At 44.7% G+C, this 20999-nt stretch overlaps 2 protein-coding genes across 15 annotated transcripts in view; both read left to right on the top strand.

Annotated features, from left to right (window-relative positions):
* LOC307165461 (ubiquitin carboxyl-terminal hydrolase 9X-like) overlaps positions 1–2377 on the top strand; it is a 56718-nt gene extending 54341 nt beyond the window's left edge. For all 9 annotated transcript variants that reach the window (XM_079883073.1, XM_079883074.1, XM_079883075.1 and 6 more), the window contains exon 46: positions 662–2377. In XM_079883073.1, coding sequence (XP_079739199.1) covers positions 662–790 — 129 coding nt within the window. In that variant the 3' untranslated portion in view covers positions 791–2377. The remainder of the gene's footprint in view (positions 1–661) is intronic.
* Positions 2378–3302: 925 nt separating this feature from the next.
* On the top strand, positions 3303–18053 carry ddx3xb (DEAD-box helicase 3 X-linked b). Of its 6 annotated transcripts, none has more exons than XM_079883097.1 (20): positions 3303–3654; positions 4591–4633; positions 4775–4822; positions 5521–5574; positions 5947–6132; positions 7082–7193; positions 7447–7554; positions 7826–7925; positions 8281–8416; positions 8497–8594; positions 8672–8770; positions 9154–9314; positions 9870–10014; positions 10603–10747; positions 11399–11449; positions 12463–12644; positions 12953–13070; positions 13566–13719; positions 13980–14107; positions 15743–18053. In XM_079883097.1, exons 1-20 carry the CDS (start codon positions 3610–3612, stop codon positions 15814–15816), a joined length of 2187 nt encoding a protein of 728 aa, XP_079739223.1. In that variant the 5' UTR covers positions 3303–3609; the 3' UTR covers positions 15817–18053. The 6 variants fall into 6 exon arrangements, with proteins under 6 accessions (XP_079739223.1, XP_079739225.1, XP_079739224.1 ...); XM_079883098.1 differs by having other exon boundaries at positions 3304–3654; positions 5524–5574; XM_079883099.1 differs by lacking the exon at positions 11399–11449.
* Positions 18054–20999: the final 2946 nt, after the last annotated feature.

Raw genomic sequence — 20999 nt, 5'->3', positions numbered from 1 at the left:
TGAGCGACACACACACACCACTAGCCTAGCGTTTAGCACAGCCTCAGTATCAGCAGGTGAGCGACACACACACACCACTAGCCTAGCGTTTAGCACAGCCTCAGTATCAGCAGGTGAGCGACACACACCACTAGCCTAGCGTTTAGCACAGCCTCAGTATCAGCAGGTGAGCGACACACACACACCACTAGCCTAGCGTTTAGCACAGCCTCAGTATCAGCAGGTGAGCGACACACACCACTAGCCTAGCGTTTAGCACCGTATCAGCAGGTGAGCGACACACACACCACTAGCCTAGCGTTTAGCACAGCCTCAGTATCAGCAGGTGAGCGACACACACCACTAGCCTAGCGTTTAGCACAGCCTCAGTATCAGCAGGTGAGCGACACACACCACTAGCCTAGCGTTTAGCACCGTATCAGCAGGTGAGCGACACACACACCACTAGCCTAGCGTTTAGCTCAAACTCTTCTTCTCCAGCGACTTCTAGATGCACTTTTACAGCGATCACACAGTGCACACCCGGCTTAACTCACTCACTCTGTCTCTGTCTCTCTCTCTCTCTCTCTCTCTCTCCCTCTCCCTCTCCCTCTCCCTCTCTCTCTCTCTCTCTCTCTCTCTCTCTCTCTCTCTCTCTCTCTCTCTCTCTCTCTCTCCTCAGGTGAACACTCTTCCTCACGGGCAGCCGTACACCGGGCCGGCCGCTCAGCACATGAATAACCCTCAGCGGGCGAGTCAGGAGAGCTGGGACGGGTCTGACGAGGCTCCCCCGGCTCAGAGTAAAGAGTAGAGACTCGACCCGCTCGCTCCAGAGACCAGAACCGGAGAACACACTCGCGTAACACACCCAACTCCTGCAGCGCTGACACACACACACACACACACACGCGCGGATCTCAACGCTGCAGTGCGCAGACACACACACACACACACACACACACACACACACACACACACACACACACACACACACACACACACAGCTCTGTGTGAACCGGCAGGAGTGGTGATGCTGTGGAGATAGTGTGCAGAAATCTGGAGTTTGGGACGCCCTCCATTTCCAGAGACGACATCATCATGATCATCATCATCATCATCATCATCCTGTAACACACAGCAGAATGAAGGGAAACCCGAGGCTTCGTCGTGGACGGTGTTTTTGGATCGACTCGGAGTCGTTGGAATCTTTCAGCACTTTTGTTTCTTTTGTTTTCTCCATTCATCAGGAAGCCTTTGGCCTGTTAGGAGTGTGATGTCATGTCCTGTTAGGAGTGTGATGTCATCTCCTGTCAGGCTCTTTAACACACTCTATCCAGAGACGCTCGGATCGGCACATCTACTCCACAGAACGAACGCTCGATGTTTCATGTGTGTTTCCAACAGGCTGGCCCGTGAAAGATCTGGTGTTCGAGTGGAACTGCATCTGGCCTAGTTCTGAGTCGGCCCCGCCCCCTTCCTCATGGCCCCGCCCACTTCCTCTGCCCCTGTCCAATGAGAGCGCAGCCACGGACACACTACTCTGTTTCCGAGGAGATTTACAGGATTGGTCGACAGCACGTACTGTACTGGATGCAGTGTGGCTCTTGTTCTCTTTTGTCTGAAAACCAAAATCCCTGCGAAGGAAACTGACCCGCACCGTCTTCAGATTCGCTGTTTTCTCTGATAGAGGTTATTTTGTTGAATTTGAGAAGAGTTTGAGCGTTTGAATGAGAAGGCATCGTCCTTGTGTTGTTATTTTAAGAGGATATTTACTGTACAGAGTTCTGTTTTCACCGACTGTTGTTTGTTCGGGCGACGGTGGGATTCTGGAGCTGCTCTACTGAAGTGTTCACTTTGAAGAAGTCTTTCTTTTCCAGACGCATAATAACAGAAGCACTGCACCACTAGAAACAATAAATTAAACATTTAAATGCAAGCTTGACTTTTTATTAGCTTTCCGATGGTTTCTAATACCCACTGCACGCAGAAACACACACACACACACACACACACATGCTTGTTAAATCATTGAGGAGCTGGCGTCTGTCGGTCAGCGTGTGGATCGTCCAGAACCCAGAGCCAGCCGGAGCTCCAGACCCAGCTCACGCTGAAGGCCTTAACCCGGACCAGCGCTGGCCAGCGAGTGGATGAAGGGTCAGCCGTGGCCTCTGCTCACACACTCACGCTGCGTTTGCTCCATCTGTGTAAACCTCTCCTCAGAAGGACATCTGCCTTCTGCTTTGGTTTTCCTTTTCAGGGTTTAATTTTGTTTGAATTCTACAGATGTTTTTGTGAAATGTGCATGAGTAATATTCCTGGATCAGCCCTCGAGCACTGTACAAACCCAGCACACTGTAAAATTATACTTTAAAGGTAAAAATAAATGGTATTTGATTAACCCGTCTGTCTAATACACTGACCCACATCTGATGCTCTGCCTTTAGTCGAGTCAGCTTTATTTACAACAGTGTTTCACAGCAGCTTCACAGAGATAACAGGAAATAATGCAACTAAGTTTGTTTCCAGAAGAGAATAGCGTCACAGTCCAGCTTAAGCTCAGTTCAGTGATGGTTCATTTCTGCTGTAAAAAAGTTATTTAGTTCATTTATACATATATACATATAGCTCTCAGTTCTCATATAATGGTGTCAGTGCAGGAGATCAATAATATTGTTGATTTAACTAAATGTCCCGAACTGAGCAAGACAAGCTAAAAAGGCCTGTAGTTTAATGTGTGTTTTAAAGCATCATGTTCTGGCATTTAATTGGCAGGCAGTTTTAGTGCAGCTCCATGTGTTTGGGGGATTCATCATTCTTGTGCAATGCTTCATTAAACGCGAGGACAGGATGGAGAACTCTTCCAGGTCTGATGATCCTCGAGCACTGTTCGCATGTCTGATCTGTTTACATGATTACACTTCAGATGCACTGATGGAAGACACACACACACACTGATACCTGCACACGCATTATAATAGCAGGCAAGTCATATCATGTTTGCTCATGTTTACATGAATGTGTCATTATCCGCATTCACGGTTCACATGCTATTAATTCACGCATTCCTCAGCTCTAGTGCGCGTGACCTGTAGATCAAAACTACGGACGCGCGCTTCTAGAGCAAATTAGCCATATTTGCAGGAGGGGGGGCCTTTAAAAGACGAAATGCGCGTGCGTTAAATGGCTGACAGATTATGGAGATAAACTTTATAATCGCCACTAGGCCGCATTTACTATTGTAAACAGATCAATGTGGCGTCGCTCCTCGAAGTCTCGCGAGAACGCGTCACGCGGTGAGATCTGTCGTCTCGCGTCGTCCAATAAAATGACGCGGTTTCCGCTGCGCTCTTATTTCACCCTCAGACCGAGAGAGACGCGCAGCTCGAGTTCGACGCGCACCGCTTTCACACACACGGACGAAAACTCAAACCGACACGTTTCATTTTAAAGCAACGTTTACGTTTTGTGGAATAAACCGTTTTTCTTTCATTTTTTTTGTCAAAGTTATAAGTCTGACCGACCGGCGTCGAGAGAGGAATCACCGGACACGAGCATCGCGAGCACGAGCAACATACCGGCAAACAAAGAACCCTGTTTTAGCGCGAGATCAACCTTCACCACTCGTTAGTTATGAGTCATGTGGCCGTCGAGAATGTACACGGTCTAGACCAGCAGGTGAGCCGGGGTCCATCGCGGGGTTTCGGGCTGTTTCGGGCGGGTTGAGGTGACGCTGAAGCCGCGCTGCGTGTTTAAGATGGAGGCGCTGCTGTCGATGCGCGGATGATGGCGGAGATGCGGCGCGTCGGAACGCGGAGCGTTTATTCGTCACGCGCGGCTGCGTTTCATCGCAGTGTTCATGTGATGCTTCATTAAAGGCTTTCGGGAGGATTGCGTGTTTCGTATATGGATGTTTGTGTAGATTATGATGTCGTTCGGACACATTAAATCCAGCGAGGGGAAACTTTAATCTGGTGGATTTCTGAGCCGCTCGGGCCTGTTGTTTAGCTGCTTCTGGGCCTTTGTCTGACCAGTTCCCCGTTTCACTGCATTTACTATCACATTTTATATTCGCTGTCATTTCATGTCTTAACGGAATTTATTCTGTATGTTAGATGAACGCAGACAGACATGAATATCTCGACTGAAGCGTTCAGAACCGTCTAAGAGCTTATTAATATAATGTGACAAGTCATTAATAATCAATAATCTGTTTAGTTAGTGTTGAATTAAAGGCATGACGCGTGTTAAAGTTGTTGTAAATGTTAGTGGCGTAATTTACCTCAGAGACGCTCGGCTTTTATTCTGTCTTTTTTGACTCGGGTTTCGGTTTTTTAATGTGGATGTGGCGGTATTTATTTCTGTTAATCAGCTTTGTGTTTGACATTCAGTTGTCTAAACCAATTTACCACTTATTCTACAGGAAGGGTTCGAGTAAATTTGTGTTTTTTGGTGGACGTTAAATTATACATTTGTTTGTCCTCCGTGATCTTTTGTGCTGAATGAGCTCGAGCTCTCGCGCGCCCCCTGCCGGAAGTGACGTTGTTCGCTCTTCTCAATGACCCGGTTCAGGTGTTCATGTTTTTTTTCAACAGTATCTCGTTTCTCTTTCAGCTCGCTGTGCTAGACTTGAACTCCGGAGACGGAATCCCTGGAAGTGAGTATCTGCCTCTTAGACCAGTTTCAGCTCAGCTCTGACATCTTGTTTAATCAAGGCGTTCAAGCCCAGGAAGTAGATTTGCCTCTAGATGAAGTAATGTGTGAGTTTGCTATGCTAACAAAGCCTGTCCTTCACCAGGGCGTTACATTCCACCTCATTTAAGGAACAAAGAAGGTCCCAAAAACGGTACGTACACCTCTGAGCTGCTGATGTTAATGTCCCAGTTACGGCCAGTTCACATCTATAATGATAGATTGTTTTAAAAAACTTCTAAAATGTAAAAGAAACTAGTGTCGGAATCACTTTAAGAGCAATTTTCTTCCAGTTGATGAAGATAAAAACACTGAGCACGATCAGAACCCGTCCTGCTTTCTCGTGTGCAGAAGTGGACGCTAATGTACAGTCGTCAGCATCTGAGGATCTGACCCTTTCATCTGTTAAACATGAATTAGTCTAAGGACGCCTTTGAGCTCTCCTCATCAGTGTTGACGACTGTAGTTATTCTTTAGCTGTCATTGTTTGTGTGAACGATCTTTAGGCCTCACTAAACTCCAGTGCAGTGACACATGTAATTGTCTAACATTAAATCTGCAATGTTTGTGTTTTACATTTGTGGTTCAGCATGTCTGTAGGGTTATCAGTGTGGCGTTGTCGTCATGATGTTCATGTTGCACGGTTCAGTTCACACCCGGTGGTTTTCCACTGGCGCTCCGGCTCAATTTACCCCCTCATCCATGTTTTGTCCAATGACACGAGTGATCTGTGCTGGCATGTAAAGCAATGAAATGCTTCTGAAACTCTACCCAAGCTTGTCTGAAACGCATTGGCCGTGTCTCTCCGACCCTTGACCTTTAGTCCTCCTGACGACACGTTTCTTCTCTTAGCAGGAGCTTACTCCTCTGGTAGACAGAGCGGTTTCTCAGTGGCACCCGGAAGCTGTAAGTGTCTACTCTGACAGCCTTGGCTATGAGAAACTTTGAGGGAAAGATGCTCAGAAATGCATGATTCCACAGTTAATTCTCAGCACACACCTGGAATCGTAACTAACAGGTTATTTTGGCACTTGTTTCCGAGATGGCGTGCACAGGCTTTAAGATCACTCAGACTCGGACACATTTGCTTTGCTTTAATTTCTGCAATTTGCAAACACTTCCAGCGCAGTGGGTCTGAGGACTCCTGCGGGCTGAGGAGTGCAGTGTTCCTGCTTGACTAACTGCTTGCGTGTGCCTCTCCGCCCCAGAATGCCCCTCTCGTCTGCAGACCGGAGACGTGTGCCTGCGGTCTCTAACCCGTGCTCTCCTCTCCCTCAGATTCTCCCGGAGGATGGGATAACGGCCGGAGCAACGGCTTCGTGAACGGCTTCCACGACGGCTCCCGTATGAACGGCGGGAACGGGTTCGGGCGCGGGCCGATGCGCACCGACCGCGGGGGAAGAGGAGGGTTCAGGGGCAAACCCGGCGGATCCTTCAACCCCATCCAGACTCTGCAGAGCGCAGGCATGTCTTATGACCTCTGACCTCTATCATAATCACACACTGTTGGCTCGTTGGCCAGAGGAGAACGGAGTCTGGTTTCTCCTGAGGGTTTTCCTCCATTCTGTCCTGATGGAGTTTTAGTTCCTCTGTCGCCTTTGTCTTGCTTAGTTGAGGACATTTAATATTCAACAATATTATTGCTCTCCTGCACTGACACCATTATATGAGAACTGAGCTGGACGATGACGTCACGGTTTTCTCCAGAGTGGCTATATACATTTATATAAATTAAGTTAATAATAACTTTTTTACAACAAAAATGAACCATCACTGAACTTACTTAAAGGGGACATATCATGAAAATCTGTCTTTCCCGTGTTGAAGTGCTTTAATCCGGTGCTTCTACCGACACAGAAAACATGAAAAGTGAAACCCAGTAACTGTGTTCTGGTGAGCCTTTCTCTGTAAGTGTGTTATAAAGTAAGCCAATCAGATTTCTTCCCCTTCTGACTTATGAAGAGGATCTTATTATAATATTACCGGCCCTTAATCTGCATGTTTACACACACCAGCCGACATTTGGTTCCACACGCGCCAACAGAGACCAGTTCTAACGCACTGATGAAGATCCAGCAGAGCCTGAAGCTGTTCTGTCGGGGAACTGTCAAAGTTAAACATGATGATGAGATGATCAGCGTAACTCCACAACAACTACATAATGTCTCCGCTAACATTCAGGAGCGTCCAGGTTCAGTCTGACAGGCGCAGGTCTCTCTGTAAGGGGCGGGTGTCGTCTTTACACTGGACTCTGACGCCATTCTCTTCTGGAAACAAACTTTGTTGCATTATATTCTGGTTATCTCTGTGAAGCTGCTTTGAAATCTGTGTTGTAAAAAGTGCTATATAAATGTGAGTTGACTTGCGTCGCCTGCCGTGTTCTGATGTGTGTGTGTGTGTTTGGTTATGACAGATGGCGGTGGGTGGAACGCCCCAAAAGACGCCGCCTACAACAGCTTCGGTGGGCGCTCTGACCGGGGCAAGTCCTCTTTCTTCAACGACCGCGGGTCTTCTTCCAGGGGCCGGTGAGACCTTTATTCCTCTTTAGCATGTTACAGAAGTCTGTGGCGCCTAGCTTTAGCTACAGTAATCAGCGTTTTTAAAAGACCTCGGTTTTGACAGTCCACACTACAACACCAAGACTGGGCTTTCAAGTTTGTCCACTTTGGAGAGCGTTTTCATTAATAAGTCTCTGTGGACGGAAGAACAAAACGGAGAGAGAGAAGTGTTTTCAGAAGTTAGTGTGGACGTGGCCTGATGCATCTGTGTGTTCGGCAGGTACGAGCGTGGCGGCTTCGGTGGCGGTGGGAACAGCCGATGGGGAGAAGACTCCCGGGATGAAGAGGACTGGTCCAAACCGCTGCCTCCCAACGAGCGCCAGGAACAGTGAGTGTTCCCGAACCCTCAAACACAAATCCTGTTTCCTATGTGTCAAGTAGTTTTTTTTCCTCCATTTAAGCAATTTCATTTTCCCTTTTTGTTTCTAATGGCTAATAGAATGTTTAATAATTCATCAAAAGGCGACGGAATGAGGTAGTTATGGTGTCCATATGTGCTAATCTTGTACATGCATCCATTGATATGAACTGGACGTTGCATATGGGGTTAAACCCAGAGTGGTGTGTTTCCTGACGCTTGTATTCCGGTTTCCTCGCAGTGAGCTGTTCGCTGCCAGCAACACCGGGATTAACTTTGAGAAATATGACGACATTCCTGTTGAAGCCACAGGCCAGAACTGTCCACAGCACATCGAGAGTGTGAGTGTCCTATCCTATCATTTTTAATGTTATCGATATCAGCCCAATAAAAAAAATCATCCGATTATATTAAAGCCGATAAATGTCTTCATCTGAGACGCTTCAGATGCGACTGTTCAACATGATTTTGAATTTGCTTGAAATGTAATTGGAATCACTTCAGAAAAGGAGAATGCAGTTCAGTGCCTAACCCTAACCGGGCTCTCAAAGATATTAGAATTTGAATTTAAACTTATCGGCCAATATATCGGTTATCGGCTTTCAAATATATATATAAGATTTATCGTATCCTCAAATGTTCATCGGTGCATCCCTAATGGTTTTAATTTAACAGCTTTGTGTGTTTTGGTGATAGTTCCAGGATTTGGAGATGGGCGAGATCATTATGGGTAACATCGCTCTGAGCCGCTACACACGACCCACTCCGGTCCAGAAGTACGCCATTCCCATCATCAAGTCCAAGAGGGATCTGATGGCGTGCGCACAGACAGGTCAGACATCAGCTCCTTGTGTTTCAGCGTGTGTGTTTGGCACACTGCACTTGATTGACACCTGTGTCCTGTGACTGTAGGCTCTGGTAAGACCGCAGCGTTCCTGTTGCCGGTTCTGAGCCAGATCTACACCGAGGGCCCAGGAGAAGCGCTGCAGGCGGCCAAGAACAGCGCACAGGTACCGACTCTGTCCGGGAATAGCTCCGGAAAGGGAAACTTGTTGCCCGTCTTAACTGGGTGTGTTCTTGTCCTCAGGAAAATGGGAAATATGGCCGTCGCAAGCAGTATCCCATCTCTCTGGTCTTAGCCCCGACAAGAGAACTGGCGCTCCAGATCTACGACGAGGCCAGGAAGGTAATCATCAAACCTAAAGAGTCGGGAATCGAATACTTGTTGTAATTTTGATTCCTCTTATCGATTCCTTTGTGAGCATTTCAATATGACTTGGAAACAGTCGTCTGACGCTTGAATGGTTTAATGTGTATCAGTAAATTGGATCCGTGCAGCTCTTAAAGTGACAGCAGCCTAATGTGTGTACAGTACTTCGGCTAGTAGTTTTTCTGTGGGGTTTTTAGACCAGTCAAACGCTCCTTGTGTAAGTGTTCTTTAGACTGATGATTTCGGTTCATGATAATCAGATACAATTAAATGTTTTGCAATAAGACTAAATGTGCATGTTTTTTATACCTTGTTGGAACCGATTCCGCTCAGTCTAACCCTGGTGTGTTCTCCTCTAGTTTGCGTATCGCTCTCTGGTGCGGCCCTGTGTGGTGTACGGCGGCGCTGATATCGGCCAGCAGATCCGGGATCTGGAGCGAGGCTGTCACCTGCTCGTGGCCACGCCGGGCCGGCTCGTGGACATGATGGAGCGGGGCAAGATCGGCATGGACTACTGCAAGTACGTCAAGCATCTGCCCATGTGACCCTGGCCACAAAACCACTCGCAAGGGGCAAGTTTTTGAAATGTATACATCATCTGAAAGCTGATTAAATAAGCTTTCCATTGATGTATGATTTGTTAGGATATTAATATTTGGCCGCGGTACAAATACTTAAAAATCTGGAATCTGAGGGTGCAGAAAATCGAAACATTGAGAAAATGGCCTTTAAAGTTCTCCATTATGTCCGCGATTCTGCTGCATTCACTCACACAAATACATTTTGTGTATATTTATGGTAGGAAATTTACTAAATATCTTCATGGAACATGATCTTTACTTAATATCCTAATTATGTTTTGCATAAAAAGAAAAATCAATCATTTTGACCCATACAATGTACTGTTGACTATTGCCACAGATAAACCCGTGCGACTCGTGACTGGGTTTACTGGTCCAGGGTCACCTATACCACCTCCATCTTTTCACATCTGTTTGTGGCTTGACCTTGAGCTGTTTGTGGCTTGACCTTGAGCTGTTTGTGGCTTGACCTTGAGCTGTGCTTCTGTCACTAGTTACCTAGTTCTTGACGAAGCGGACCGGATGCTGGACATGGGCTTCGAGCCGCAGATTCGGCGTATCGTGGAGCAGGACACCATGCCTCCCAAAGGCCTTCGCCAGACCATGATGTTCAGCGCCACCTTCCCCAAGGAGATCCAGGTGAGTCTCAGGAAGTCTTGTCATAGACACATTTGCTGCGTCTCAGTTCGCCTACTTAAACCGCGCCCTAAAAGTGTGTACTTTTTGTGAAGGAAAAGTACATGCGTTTGAGTGTGTATCAGAAGAGTAGACGAGCTCTCCTCATATTAATGCATAATGATGTATTTAAAAGTTAATGGCCGAACTGATCTTTATAAAAGTCCACATTGTTATCGCAGATGAAATATAACACGGATAACATATTTTATTATCAGGTTAAACTGATTAGTCACTCAAACCTTTATCTAAACCTCTCTCCGTCGGTCGCGCATGTCCGCCATGTTTTGCAGTTTAACTCTTTTTACTCGTGTTTGTAGTTCCTCCTAAAGTGCAGTGGGTTGTGGGTAATATTAGCCGGTATAGTGAGATGGATCCACACTTAAAATCCACCAGGAATAGTAGATCATCCGGGACTTCTGGCCCACTCTCTTCAACACACTATACTTTGGGACTCTTATTTTAATCTGGCGTGTGGTTCGGAGGGATGCTGGGTATGAGACTCCGGGATACGGGTTCTTGGACCTTTAGTTATGGTGTTTTGTTTCATAGATCTTGGCTCGTGACTTCCTGGAGGAGTACATCTTCCTGGCCGTGGGCCGGGTCGGCTCCACCTCGGAGAACATCACACAGAAGGTGGTGTGGGTTGAGGAAAACGACAAGAGGTCCTTCCTGCTTGACTTGCTCAACGCCACAGGTACGTTCGTCTGCTAATGGCCCTGATCATCAACAGATCAGGCTTTTGTGGGTTTTACTCGTTGTGGTCCGTCTATATGACCATGATGGCACACGGCTCTTCACATGGGGTGTCATGAGGAGATGAAACTAAAGTAATCTCTCCTGAGGTCTTTTGGGGTTGAGGATAATATGAAAAGGCCCTTTAAACATCAGTATAATGACATCCAGGTTCAGGGAGATCAGGCTACAGATCAAGTCACCTATAGTTATTAGCACTTTATATAATGCAGATTTACGGGGATGAAACGGGAAAATAACAATTCAATGATGCAGATTTCAGCTCTAAAAAGACATTAGTAAACAGTAATTATCCAGTTGAAGTCAGATCAGTGTATGTTTGGCTCAATAACAGTGTAAAGTACATCTTCTAAAATGAGTCCAGATCTGCATAAGACCGTGATGTCATCGACCAGCTCTCCTCCAATAGTGTCAGTGCAGACAGACTAATGTTTCTGAATATGAAGGTTTTCCGATGCTTTAGATGTTCAGTAGCGGCACATTTGCACGGCCCTCCCATAGTGCAGTAGAGCTTCATCTGAACCCATGTATACCATATCTAGAATGAAACTGATATTTGTTGAAGCTCATCATAAGGTCTGATTCTATTTAGTTATTCCGAGTGAGGTTCAGGACAATACGGGGGAGAACGTAGAAAAACCTGGTGAGTAGAGACGTTTATCTCTCCACTGGAAGTGGAACAAATGCAAGTCTCATCTCACCTCTTTATTTTGCTTGAACATTGTTTGTTTTCCAACCCCTTTCGCCATGTCAAGAGATCTGTGTTCTCGTGTGGTGTTAGGATCTTTACTTCATGTTTTTACCCCCCACCCCCCCCATAGTCATGCTCCTTTCCAGTGGTTGGTTCCTTCAGCTGGATCTGTGCATGAAGTGTGTGTGCAGTGCTGAACTGGGGTGTGTTTCCCGAAACCATCGTTCTAACAAACATCCGCAAACCGCATCGCAGAGGTGTGTGTGTGTGTGACGACAGATCTCGACCTGCGGTTAGAAGCAGTTTCTAGTTTTCATGTGGACTCAATAAATCCTGATCTTGAGCAGAATAAGCAAGCTGACGTTCAGTGCAATCTATATCTGTTATTTAGAATACACACAAGTGTCATTTACGTCTTTTAGTTCGTCGAGAGATTTAAAGCGTCGTGTTGAAGAGTGCGCGTGTGTGAACGAGCTCTAGTGCGCAAGAACGAGTCTATGAGTGAATCTGGAAATAAAGCAAAATAACTGAGAAACATGAGAAATATTCCTCAGATGTCATGTCTAATTTATAGCGAAACATCATCTCGCGTTAACTCGATCTCAGAGTCATTAACAGCAGTTATTACTCAACACCTGAGTGACATCAGTAACCAACGGCTGACCGACCAACTTACGACAGTACGGGGACCAGTCGAGACTCGCTAGTTGATCTCTTCAGCGATGGATCGTACTATAGCGGGAAACACACCCCTGTAAAGTCACATGACTGCTGTGGTTTATCTGCGTTTAGCAGGACAGCACATTGAGGTTCAGCATTGGCTTTAACTGCACTAGTCTTAAGTTTAACGTAAAGTTCACTTCTATGAGATCCAAATGCTTGTCACTTCCTGTTAGCCATTCATTAGCTTCTGCTCCCGCTGAAGGGCTTCGTCAGGTGTTCATCGTCTTCATCTCGTCCATTAGGTAAAGAATCTCTGACTTTGGTGTTTGTTGAGACCAAAAAGGGAGCGGACGCTCTGGAGGACTTCCTGTACCGTGAGGGATACGCGTGCACCAGCATCCACGGGGACCGTTCCCAGCGGGACCGGGAGGAGGCGCTGCACCAGTTCCGGTCCGGGAGATGCCCCATCCTCGTGGCCACCGCCGTACGTGGCTTTCCTTCCTCCGTGTGTGTGTGTGTGTGTGTGAGAAAGGGCTCATCGGATGCAGGATTCACTTTTATTTGGTGTTTGCATTAAATGTGTCTCTGCAGTGTGTGGGCACAGCCACCGTACAATGAAGAAAATGCGTTCACTCCTTTTTAATCAAAAAGCCTAAACGTTCTCAAAGCCGTTTGGATTTGAGCAATATGTATATCATCATTTAAAGAGACGTGCACTGAAGCGGGTCGCTGTGAACTGATGTTTTTGAGGAGGTGAAAGGGTTGAGCCGGTCTCACGCTCTCGTCCCACAGGTGGCTGCTCGCGGGCTCGACATCTCCAACGTCAAGCACGTCATCAACTTCGACCTGCCCAGTGACATCGAGGAATACGTCCATCGCATCGGGCGTACCGGGCGTGTGGGCAACCTGGGTAATTATGACATCATCATCGATACACTTGCATGTACACAACCAGTCAAAAGTTCTGGACTGTGAAGTCTCTTCTGCTCACCAAGGCTGCGTTTACTTGATTACAAATACAAAAAAGAACAGCAATATTGTGAAATATTATAATGTAAATAACTGTTTTCCACACTGATAATAATCATAAATGTTTCTTGATGATCAAATCATCATATTAGAGTGATTTCTGGAGGATCATGTGACGCTGAAGACTGGAGTAATGATGCTTTGATCAGGAATAAATGACACTTTACTGTATATTCACATAGAAAACAGATGATTTACATTATAATATTTCACTATATTGCTGTTTTTTTAATCGCAGCCTTGGTGAGCAGAAGAGACTGCTTTTACAAGCATTAGCAGTCTGTAGTTTGGGATGGGTAAGATTAGTAGTGTAGCAGTTCTCTGTGTAGTGCGTGACGTTCCCAGTCTCACTCGGTCTCTGGTTTGCTCATCTCAGGTCTCGCTACATCATTCTTCAACGATAAGAACGGCAACATCACGAAGGACCTGCTGGACATCCTGGTGGAGGCGAAGCAGGAGGTGCCGTCGTGGCTGGAGAGCCTGGCGTACGAACACCAGCACAAGAGCAGCACCCGCGGGCGCTCCAAGAGGTCAGCGCGCACACACACACACACACCTGTCCTCATACACACCTGCCCTTACGCCTGCTTCAGATCACACCAGTAACGATAGTCACTGTCAGATTGTGTGATTCTGACTCCTAAAATCTTGTCATGGACCAGAAACATGTCAGACTACACGCTGCTCGTCATGTGTGCGGTGTCTCAGAATGGTGTGATCTGAAGCGGGCGTCACTCAGGAGTGCTGTGACAGTCTGGTGACTCTTTTAAACTGATCCTGTGTTCCTCAGGTTCTCCGGTGGGTTCGGCGCCCGAGACTACCGTCAGACCAGCAACAGCACCAGCAGCGGCGGCTTCGGCAGTCGGGGGGGCCGCAGCACTGGGGGCCACGGCGGGAACCGCGGGTTCGGTGGTGGCGGTAAGGCTCTTTCATTCAGGCACTCCTCAAGGGAAGGGCTTGCTGACTCGGATATACAGTCGTCAACATCTGGAGACCAAAACCTTTCAAAGTTATACATGAAGTTTGAACGAGACCCGTTCTAAATGTTGACGACTGTGTTCTCCGGTCTAGATGCCTGACAGCAGAGCTCGACATTAACGCTTGTCCGGGGGAGTGGATTTTTTTTTTGAAGGGGCAAGTGAAAGATTTTTACTTCCCGACCGGACAAGAAGCCTGATTACGTCAATAACAAAACAATAACTGGGGAATCACTCAAATGAGAGTAATTCTGATTGATTACATTTATTGTGAGTTGCGATCGATAGGGGATGATGGATGTGATGCTGACGGTAACAAGGTTGTGCTTCTGAGCCTCTCGAGGAGAAATCTAAACATGAGCAGCTCACACGAAGAAACTCGGTTAACACTGCCGGTAAAAATTCAAAATGTGCAGTTTTTATGTTTTAAACATATAATCACACGAGTGCTGTTCTCCTGGATACCATCATGGTTGAAAATGTAACATTGATTTCATATGAAAAATTAAGTCACTTGAATTTTAGACGCAATATTGACTTTGTTCTGTTTCAGCAGTGAAAATAGTTCCAAGTAAAGACCAGCAGAACCATAGCGCATCTCACAGCAACTCAAACGCGTTTCATTACTGAATGATTCTTGAACGAGTCAAAGATTCATAAACATCTGCCTCATTCCTTAGCGAATCAGCCCTTTGAACGAATCGTTTAAATGACAGACTCGCCCATTAAGACGGTCACCTGACGCCACCTACTGGTGGTTTAGTTTCGTGTTTGTTCTTTGTATATTCAAAAAAATATTTAAAACAATCTCAGAACATTTATTTAATGCAATTTTTTTTCAGTGTAAAAGACTTAATTTGATCAGCCCTACCGAGGCTAACAGCCCTATAGTGTCTTATGCTAATTTAATTTATTGATCAAGTTTAGGTATTTAAAATGAAAGATGAAGTGTATATTTAATAAGATTAGGGGAGAAATGCCCCTTAAAGGTGCCAATATTATTATACGTGGCTTTAAATATCAAAGCTGATTGAACAATGATGAGAATATTGCTTCAGAAGAATCATTTACAACACACACACACACACACACACACACACAAAATTCTGGACAAGCAACTTTTTTGCTGGTACAAGTGAATGACAGATGAGTTGATCTTTATTTAACCAGGCGAGTCACTACAGCCTGGCAGAAGTTCAGATCTCCTGAAACACACACTGACACACTACAATACACACACTACAATACACACACTACAATACACACACTACAATACACACACTACAATACACACACTACAATACACACACATTAATTTAAAAAGTTGATAAAAACACTCCCTAATAGTTTTTTAAATGTAGAGATTGAAATAAATGACTCTTGTAGCACATTCTCATCATTTGGAGCAGCAAACCCAGAAGTCGCGTCAGCTTTATTTACACAGCGCTTTACAGCAGTGTTTCAGAGCAGCTTCACAGAGATGACAGGAAGTAATGCAACAGTGTTCCAGAAGAGAGTAGCGTCACAGTCCAGCTTAAGCTCAGTGATGCTTCATTGTGTGTGTGTGTGTCCTCAGGTGGCTTTGGGAACTTCTACAGCAGCGACGGCTATGGAGGGAACTACTCTCAGGTGGACTGGTGGGGTAACTGAGACTCCGCCCCCTCCTCCACCCTCACCCCACCCACGCCCCATTACAGTGATCACATGCCAAACTCACTGAACGGAAACCACATGATGTACCATAGCCAGACTATATACCCTGTGTAGCTTTGAAGAACTTTGCAGTACATTACCAGCTGTGATTCTCTGACCCCACCTGGAGAGGCTTTGGCCCCGTGGGATTCTGGGACGCCAGGCCAGCGAAGGCTTGACCGTAGCAGAAAGCAGTGTCCCGAACCCGTGCTGAAGCGGAACCGAGTTTGCGTTAGATTCCCGGACTCTAGTTTTCCACTACATCTCATTTCTTTCTACTAAATGAGAATCATTCGTTTGTTAATGTACTGTGCCTTTAAATTTATACTCGCTGTGTTTGGTTTGTTGTTCTTCTTTTTTTAAATGTCTGGCTGACAGTTGTTTCCCCCCTTTTCTTTTTTTCTTTCTTCGTTTTCTCCCCCAAATGACTCTTTTGTTTTGGATGGTATAACAAAATAAGCTTGGATGTAATCAAACCTTGGCAAACTCTGGGATGGTCTGTCACAACCTCGTTTTGAACTGAAATTTCTAATGGGGGGTCGCCAGTGCTGATGTCACATGGGCCTGACCCCTACGACCCCGCCCCCCCCACCCCCCGATTGGCTCGTGCCCTCTTGTGTGGTAAAACCGCATCGCAAGGGAGTTAAAATATCGAATGCTTGCTCACTCTATCCTGGAGAGGTATCTATAAGAGACTGTCGTCTTCTGAGAAAAGAAACCAAGCCATTCCAGTATATAATCTTAAATTTGATTGTGATGAACCGTGTCTGCCTCCGCCACTCCGCCGTGTAACTCTACCATTGAGGCAGCTAAGCTAGTTCACTGACACACACTCACACACACACACACACACACACTAGCTGTTTAGTGGTGTTGGATTACTTTATTTAATTTGTTTTCTTTGGAAATATTAGGATGTAGCGATTGGATTAACTTTTTCTTCCTACAAAACCCATTCTTGAAGTTGATAATGGGAGGCTTGTGGCGATTCCGTAGCGAAGAGTTCATACGGCTACTCGAGGACCACGCCGTCAGAGCGACTGGCCCTAGCGCCCGGCTCGTCTCTGGAGAAATCCGCATGCTAGTGTTCTTGTTTTTTGGTCAAGGAGATTTTCAAATCGATTTCTGCAGCAGGCTTTTACGTACAAGTAACGTTCGTTCACTTTTTGTTCTTTTTTTTCTTTTTTTTTTCTCTTTTTCAAGCTGCGTTGAATTCCGAAAGACATCCTCGGCTTTACACGGCTCCCGCTGGGGTCAGAGTTCAGCGTACACGACAGGGGTGTGGCTTTAGTGTAAAACCAGACTCTCATTGGTCGGTCGGTTGGTTTCCGTGGCATCCCTGGCCAAAGACAGGTTTCTTTCAAACTCCCATGAGCCCCCACGGCTCGGGCCGAGGGCGAGTGGGAGGCGTTTAACTGAAGTGCAATAGATTTACTCAAGCGTGTTGTGCCTTTCGACATGGATTTGAAACGGTGGCGTGAAGCGGATGCTTTGACAGTATTGTGTAACTTGATAGCAGTGGTGCTACTTCGGCCCTTCTGTGTTACGCCCTTCAAGTTTTACAAAAGTCGTTTTATTGCACATCTAGGGTTTTATATAAATGTCTTGAGTGCGTGTCCTTAAGCTTCCAAATATTGTGTGTGAAGATAGTGAAAACGCAGCTTGTTTACAAAAGGGGAAGTGTTCTCCAATAGTTAACCAGGATTGATTTGGGACCAGGGGGATTAGCAGTGGGGAATTTAGCTATTTGCACAGATTACTAGATTCTACTTTTGCTGCTAGTTTGTGTAATTTATTAAGCATTTTTGAGAAATATTTATTTTTATAAGCCTAAAAGTGATAGTTTCAAGTAACTTGACCAAAAGACAGTACAAAAACACTGGCACTTGAATGTTGAATGTCACCCGTATGCGTGAAATTTATATTTTTCGGGGTAGTGTGAGCTTTTTAATGTTTACGGTCATTTTGGACTCCGCCAAAATTCGCATCTGTAATCGTCTCGCTGACTAAACGTTTCAATCCGATCAATCGAACTCTGAATTGGCAGCCACGATCTGAAAGCTCAACAACCATGCCAAGGTTTGGACAAAGTTACAGAAATATTTTTGTAAATGTGTATCAGTGCAAAGTGTTCAGATTCTCCAGTTGTTTTTCTGTTTGTTTGTTTTTGTTTTTCCGGTATTTATTTTGATTTTTGATTTGTGTCTTTACCCCCAGTGAATGTCTGGCACACGGCAATCTTAAGTAACAAGAACATGTGGTTATTCTCTATTGTTGCATTTGCATACTGGGCGCCGGCGCTGTTCTCTGACAGGATTGGCTGAGAGCCTTCATCGCAGAAGCCGTGGAGGGCGACCCGTTGAGAGCATGGATGAGGCTCTGGATCTCCGGATCGTGTGAGAGAACATCGCCCGAGCCCTTAGACTTAGAGTATTTGCTTTACGTACTAGTTTAGAGGCTGTGCACTGCACGAAAAATGAAAATGTGTGTTTATCGTATGATTTTACCAAATTAAAGTTGGAAATTGCAAATACAGAAACTTCTCGTGTGTCTTTGCATCTCGCGTGACTGAAAACATCGGTTCCCGAGGCTCGTTTGCTCCCGGAGTTTAACCTGTGCCACCTCGGTTTATATCGTTTATTGGTGCGAGTGTTTCTGGAGCTGCACCGGTGGACCGACCATATACCCGAGTTCCAGTTTGTGCTTCAGACACGCGATCTGTTCCGCACTCACACACACACCGCATCGCTGGCATTACCCACACGTCATCTGTGTGGAAATATTCCGGAGTCTCTTAACAGAACGTTCACACAGGCTCGAGATGAGACCGAGTTAGGATACTCAAAATATATATAGGAAGAAAAATATAAAAATTTTATTGTGGCGTATGTGAATATCTCTGGCTGTCTTCAGGAGGTATAAATCTGTATTGAATTTGTTTAAATAAATAACATGGAGTTGAAAATTTCCACGAATACGAATGTTTTGTGAATGGAGAAGGTTGAGAACCGCTCAAGGACTTACAGGAGTTAGCAGACTAATGTTCACACGGGGTTAGAGCGCAACACAACCCTTATGCAGAAGAGCGAGGATTCACTACTAATAAAACCAAATTTGTAGTAAAACTATGGTTATACAAATGATAATTAATCCGCCATAAAAACATGACTATAATCTTACCATGGTTAATTTTCATAAGGGAACAATATGATTCATGATAATGCAATAACATGTTCAGTATTAGTTTTTTTTTTCTATAAATATATTGTCAAGAAAGATGTAGTTATTGTACTAAATTTGACATTTAGGCAATTTAGAGAATATAGTTTTTTTAAATCTAGAGTATTTAAGTCATTTTAAGATTAAACAACACATGGACATAATGTGATACTTTAAATTTAGCTAAAATAAATGTATATTATATGCAAACAAATTACACTGAGGCGGAGACAGTTCTGTGCTAACAACTGATGAGGAAGTGACCGGTGCAACACACACACACACACACACTCACACACACTCAAGTGAGAGACCGAGGGATCCCGAGTCTCCGTGCTTCTGCTCGAGTGTGTACTTCTGCCTCCTCCGGTGAGAAGACGAATAGAAAACCTGTCGATATAAATCTGCAAACGGCTCAGACCTTAAGATGGTTTCAGAGACGTCGGTGAGGCTCAACTCTGAAAGCATCTTAAGATCTGAGCCGGAAGTGATGCGACCTGTTTTACAGAATTTATATATTTATGTTTTATATCTTTTACAGAATAAGTTTGGCATATCCAACTGCTCGGGAAATGTTAATGGTGTATGACTTATTTCAGGGGTGGCCAATATTACGATTTAAAATCAGTCAGAGGAAGATTCCCTTAAAGGAATAGTTCACTTAAAGTTTTTAATTCTGTCATCATTTACTCACCCTCGAGCTGTTTCAGACCTGTGCGAGTTTCTGTCTTCTGCTGAACACAAAAGAAGATATTTTGAAGAGTGTCTGTAACCAGACAGTTGTTGGACCCCACTGACTAACATACTCTGGAAGTCGATGGGGTCCATCAGCTGTCTGTCTACCAAAAGCTATTGGTAACCTTCATTTCTCAGTTTTGATATAGTTATATATTACTTTGGTAACTTTAGAATTAATGTAATTTGATTTGTTTTGAACTTGATTGATGTAATTTGAAGGGAAATAAACGCCTTTTCTCACCACGGAAAAGCGCGCGCTGTTCGACGCACGAGCGTGAGCGACGTTACTAACGAACTTGAAAAATTTGATGCGAGACCCCAATTTGTACTCAATATTCAATATTTCTCAATATTTCACTGATTATCCCTCATATTTTCTGTCGGCTGTTTAAACTGCAAAGCCCGACTGGCCAATGATTCACTCGTTTGAGTCGGTTCTAATGAATCTGACAAACTAGTAAACACTACAATCTAAATCTGTAAATTACACACACACACACACACACAAAGTACAACAATTATAAAAAACGCACTGGATAAAGTGTATTATTTACATACAACCCATTAAAAACGAGCCTGAAATATGTCGTTTACCTCTGATGAGGAATACCTGCAGTACCTCAGGTAAAGACCAGATCACAGCATCACAGCATTGCTTACATGCTTTCTGGACATATCATAATGTATCATCAGTACCATGTTTGTTTGTTTGTTGTTTACATGTAAGCCTACCATTCTTTGAACCACCTTGAAGTATAAATACCATACATTAATTTGATAACTATTGAGTAGCATAGCATGATATAAAATTATCATTGTAAAACCATCTATTATAGCATTATGGTCTAATAATTATTTCCTATTATGGTAATAATATTTCTTTTGGAGGTTTTTTTTTTTTTTTTTTTTTGATCATGTATTCAAATTAACTTGTAGTGTAATTAGCTTTTATGTCTGAACCATTTCGGAGAAGTAGCTTGTATTTTATACAGCTTTTTTTATGTAATTTTTGAGTATCTTGCCCAAAACTGGTCTTGTTTCACAACATGATGATGAGAGACAGCAAGAGAAAAGAAAAATAAGACAGAAAGTAGAAAGACAGATAAAGGCCAAAGCAAGCATTACAATTACTGACGACATTTATCAAACACAAAGACTGAACTGCTCATTCAGCTTCAAATGAC

The sequence above is a fragment of the Squalius cephalus genome (assembly GCF_949319135.1).
Source record: "Squalius cephalus genome assembly, chromosome: 10".
NCBI classification, from domain to species: Eukaryota; Metazoa; Chordata; class Actinopteri; order Cypriniformes; family Leuciscidae; genus Squalius; species Squalius cephalus.
This window is presented reverse-complemented; position numbering and strand designations above follow the sequence as displayed.